The 5331-nt window shown below is 33.4% G+C and overlaps 1 protein-coding gene across 1 annotated transcript; it reads right to left on the reverse strand.

The window, feature by feature from the left end:
• Positions 1 to 1344: 1344 nt before the first annotated feature.
• On the reverse strand, positions 1345 to 3296 carry LOC149408841 (nucleolar pre-ribosomal-associated protein 1-like). Its single transcript, XM_089650388.1, has 2 exons — positions 2976 to 3296; positions 1345 to 2356 (listed from the first exon to the last, which is right to left on the reverse strand). The coding sequence occupies exons 1-2, from the start codon at positions 3238 to 3240 to the stop codon at positions 1377 to 1379; spliced, it is 1245 nt and encodes a 414-aa protein (XP_089506514.1). The 5' UTR covers positions 3241 to 3296; the 3' UTR covers positions 1345 to 1376.
• Positions 3297 to 5331: the final 2035 nt, after the last annotated feature.

Below are 5331 nucleotides of genomic sequence, written 5' to 3' on the forward strand. Positions count from 1 at the left end.
CATGTAAAACACTTTGTGTACGCGGATGATACTGCATTGGTGTTTTCTTGCAGTGATTTGCAATTATGTATTGAACTTTTACAAAAATATTACATTGAACTTTTAAAATGGTATCACGACTCTGGCCTAATCATAAATGCAAAAAAAACTAAATTGATACACATTAGATCACCAAATGCCAAGGTAAATACTATTATACCCGAAATTAAAACACACAATTCAGATTGCCTACATGTTGGTATCCCTGCGTTGTTTACATGTGAAAATATTGAACTGGTTAAAAACTATGTTTATTTAGGTGTTATTATTGATTGTTTTTTCAAATGGGATTTACAGATAAATAAAGTCTGTGAACGACTGAGATCTATTATTAGTAGATTATATAAATTAAAATTTTATGTTCCAATATGCACACTTCGAATAATTTATTTATCACTAGCTGAATCTATCATAAGGTATGGAATTACAGCTTGGGGATTTTCCTCTAAAACAAATATAAATCATGTTCAATCAGTTCAAAATTCTCTTGTTAAATTATTAGCTCATAAAAGTTTATATGAACAAAGGCATAATGTTCCACACCTTTATCAAAATCTGAAAATCCTCTCGGTAAGAGTAATTATGTGGTATAAAATAATTTCTCAGCACATAAATAGCCCTATGTACATAAATAGACTGGAACACACTTACAATACCCGTTTTACATTAAATGAAGGACTAATCGTACCAAAGCATGTAAACAAATATGGAAAAAGAACGCTAGACTACATGATACCAAATTGTTTAAATATGTTACCTGCAGAAATCAAAAAATGTACAAATATAAAAAGAATTTTTTTGTTGAAAAATTGGCTAGCTGAAAGAAATAGTTTGTACTAGACTCTAATACAAACTATTTCTAACTACATAAGCTTAAATTGTTTTTTATTTTTATTGTATTACACCTCTCATGATATGAATTTATACATTTTGATATAATCTGTTTAAGTTAAAAGCACCCAATGACAAACTACTTTAAAGTAGTTTATTGGGACTTTTTGATTTTTTTGTATATTATTTTGATATTAAAAAAAAAAAAAAAACCCAAGTCTTAAATTAGTGCCGGTAGGAATTATGATAATTACAAAGATTCAACTTAAAGCAAATTTTTTGAAATATTTCGTTCCGGACCATGATTCTCATAACGATTCCAAAGTTTCAGCCCGTTCTGTATCATTTAGCCTGAAAAAATGGATTGTAATGTTCGAACCCAAGTCTTAAATTAGTATTATTGTAGAAAGCAATCACTTTGTGGTTTGACATATTTAATAAAATAAAATACTTTTTTGTTTTAAAAACCACGATATTTATTAATTTAAGAACCGACCGGTTTCGCTTTACTTAAGCATCATCAGGGTACAAATTAATACTAAACAAGAAGTACATAATGTGTGTATAAATATAACAAAATATAGAGGGAGACAACATGATACAAATATAAGAGATTCCAGAGCTTTCCACAGATACTGACTAGTGGGGAGATCGCTGGTGCCCAGGGTTTTGTCAGTGAAATAGATTCCGTGTTTGTGAGAGGTACACAAAACCAGCAAAAAATTAAAAACAGAATCTTCTATTTCTTTCTTTATGGTTATTTTTTCTTCTTCCGATACAGAAGCACTTTCGCTCCAATTAAACAAATTGAAAATGGATAGAATCATATTTTGGTTGAAAGTTTTGATTTTGATTGTTTTGGAAATGCTCAAATTATTTATAATATTCTTAGTGAATGTTTCCAACACCATAAGGACAGTCTCAGAATTATCTCTGACTAAGCCTGGGATAATCAGAGTGATGAGTCCTTGCTTATCCAAAGCAGATTTAATAAGTGGAGTGTTACCTTCTAAAAATGCAAGGACAAAATTAATATAGCTAACCCTAACATCATCTTTTTCTTTTGCATTCAGATTCTTAACCAAATGCACCAGAGTTTTGGGTTGCAGTGACAGCTGATTCAATACAGTAAACCCTAACTCAGGACTTAAAGCTACAATGGAGGTTAATAACTTCAAAGTTACTTTCTGCTGTTTAGAACTTGCTTTTTCACTTAGCGTGAAGTCTATAGTAGAAACGTACGAGTTGAGGAAGTAGCGACAGGTTTCTTCGGCAGCTTGGAAGTACTGGGGAGACGATGATTGTACTTTTGAAAATAACAATTGAAGTATAATAAATACAGGTGTTGAGATTGCCGGATTTTTCTTATTTTGGTAATCCAGAATCTTCAGAATTTCATTGGCATTTCCTCCGGCTTCCAAATATAGGATCATGTAATCAGTTGTGCTGTTGGATTTCGAACAAATCTCCGCAAATTGAGACAAGCCTGAAAAATAAATTAAGTGAATTGTTGATATGTAGGAACTGAAGCTCTAAGGAAAAAAATTATTGAAAAGATAAATATTTACCTAACCGTTGCGCTTTCAATAGGCACAGATAACGGAAATTACGCTTCGTTTCAACTTAAGTAATTACTAAAAGATAACTATTTACATGCACAAATTTCCCTTATAAAATGATCTTGCACCACCATTTCATTTTTTTAGTATGGTTTGACGTTTGCAGAAATTTCGTTTCAGTTTAAATAAGCACAAATTAGTCAAATAACCCAAACTAAGAACAAAATAACCTATTTTGTACAAGTAAATGGTTATTTCATGTAGTTGAAACAAAGTGTAATTTCCAGAATCCGTGCCTAAAAGAACGGCGGTTAGGTAAACAATTGCCATTTTGAATGTCTTCATAATATAGTGTGATTTTTAAGGAAATTACTTAGATTCCTTTGTCATATCAAGAATAATGCGGGTTTATTATGGTTTGTATATTGCGGCACGCGGTTTGCTTTTATGTGTTTATTAATGTGTGCGTTTTCTTGCTAAACTGACTTCGAAGAGATTTTTTTGGAAAAGGCTAATTATTTTATTGAATCGAAAGTGTGTACTTACTGACTAGCTGAGCAGGCTTCATATTTAACTGTTTACGGAAATATTTTACGTCAAAATCCGATGCCTTTTGGGTTTTTGTTTTACCCTTTGTCGTATTATTTTTTTCCTCATCTTCAGTGACAAGTTTTTCCACTTCAGCGACTGGTTCGTCTTCTTCGGCCATCGATTTATCATCCTCAGTGTTTGGCTTAGGGGCTTTGGTCTTAGAGGTTGATTTACTTCCATCTTCAGCTGCCCGCTTCCTTTTTCTTTTCAATGCAACCATTTTAGTTTTGTTTAAGCTGAGTAAGACGCGAAACCACACAACATGAACCGCATGTGTTATCACAATTTATATAAACATAACCTCAATATTTTAAAACGTCAAAAAATTTCTATGGTCACAGACTTCACAGCATAAATATACCACTCTCTAGATCGATATCTTCGGGCTTTTTGTATACAACAGAATTATACAGTACTTAACCACAGATATACAAGCAGTACCTACCGTGCGGAAAAGAGCAGTAGACAAGATAGAAAAAACTCAAGGTCATCTAAAAGTAAGATGCAACCATAGACAATATAATTGCTCTCGGCCTACTCCATTCATTCACTAGCCCAAAAAAATATTTTAAAAATAAAAATGTCCTTGAAGCAGAAAAATGTCGAAATGTTTTCCGAGGGCAAGGTTCATCTGACTAAGAAAATAAACTTTTACAGTGCATTTCCTTAAGATGAAACTTGTTAATCTGAGAAGAAGAAACCCAAAATGACAAGAAATTTGCAACAACACTGAAGAAAATTTCCAAAACATGATTGTCCAACAGTACGACGAAGAATTCCGACATTTTTTAGCCTCATGAACTCATGGTTACATATGTTTAAAAATCTTTAATTTCACCAAAACAATAAGATAATACAGGATAACACTAATCAATAACATGAATTAGTTGGTCGATATAATAAATAACATTTATACGTTGTGGAGGAAGACATATGCCAAGTATGTTACGTAATAACCTAAAAACTGTCAATTCACTTTAAACTTGAACTTACGTAGGTAGGTTGAATATATGTTTGTAACTCGCTAACACTATACTGGCTTATATTGTATTTTTATCACGAACAACTTTAAAACGACGGAAATGATAGTATTTTGGCAGCAAATGACAACCCGCGTGTATAAATAAACCATTCACGGCAAAATTCCGTCATCTCTTTCTGTTACACGAGTCATTATGGTAGAGAGCGAGAGATCAAACCAATCCTTCTTTTCTCACCAATGAGATCTGAGCTTGTAGCCATATTATTCGTTTTCTATAAGAATTTTGAGGTGGGCGTGGCGGTTTCAAATGAGTTTCAAGGCCAAAGCTTAGTTAAATGCCCGCATGTGTCGTGTTATCACTACTACTTACGTTGAGAATGTTGCTAGTTGCTAAATAAGATTTCCATACATAAATCATTCCTTGCTAATCACAAGCGACGTTTTCTGAAAACTATCTGAAATGAATGAACATAAATAAACCACTCACGTAATGAAACAATAAAATGATTACTTGAAAATTAATTTTCACTGCTGCACAAAATAAAAAGAAAATGCGATATAAATATTGTGATTTTTGTTAAAAACTAAGCCTTTTTTTATGGAAATTTAAAAAACTATTTTCTTAAAGTAATAATAATAATAATATTTATTATTCCAGGATGTGGGGAGGTTAGTGCAATCCCACGCGTCCCATATAGACGTACATATTTTTTGTACAATAGGTATGTGAAAAATGAAAAAAATATATGAAGAAGTATAAATTAACAACAAAGCACAACTATGCAGGGCGTGGTCTTGAGTGAGCTTGGGCCCAGCGCTCACTCAGGAGTGGCGTTTGGTGCTGGTAGACTGTGGTCACCTACGTGTTGGCGGAGGCCATTAGCCGCATCCTGGCTCCAGTGACCCGGTGTCTCATCAGGCCGGCAAATTCATTTAGTCCTAATTCCGTGAACATTGTCGATGCGCTGCTGTATCTTCGGTATCCAAATATGATTCTACAGGCGTCATTATATTGAACTCGGAGTCATTCCATTGAGCAAGTTCGGTAGTGACACCATGTCTCACACGTATACAGGCCAGTACAGAATGCGTTGAACCATATTTTTTTTTTAATGGTATTGCTGCATTGGCAAAATCTGCGGGCAATCTTATTAGACACTATGCTTAGGCTTCTCCTTTGTCGTTCGATATCGCTATCGTCCGATAGGTCCTGATTAATAATGTGCTCCAAGTATTTTACGTTCAAACATCTATTTATTCTTGCCTCGTTAAGGTATACAGAGAGCATCTTACTTGTGTCTGGATTTTTTCCATGGTGGAACGCAATCA

Source organism: Hesperophylax consimilis, unplaced genomic scaffold (assembly GCF_061612785.1).
Source record: "Hesperophylax consimilis isolate HC1 unplaced genomic scaffold, BYU_Hcon_1.0 scaffold_51, whole genome shotgun sequence".
NCBI lineage: Eukaryota > Metazoa > Arthropoda > Insecta > Trichoptera > Limnephilidae > Hesperophylax > Hesperophylax consimilis.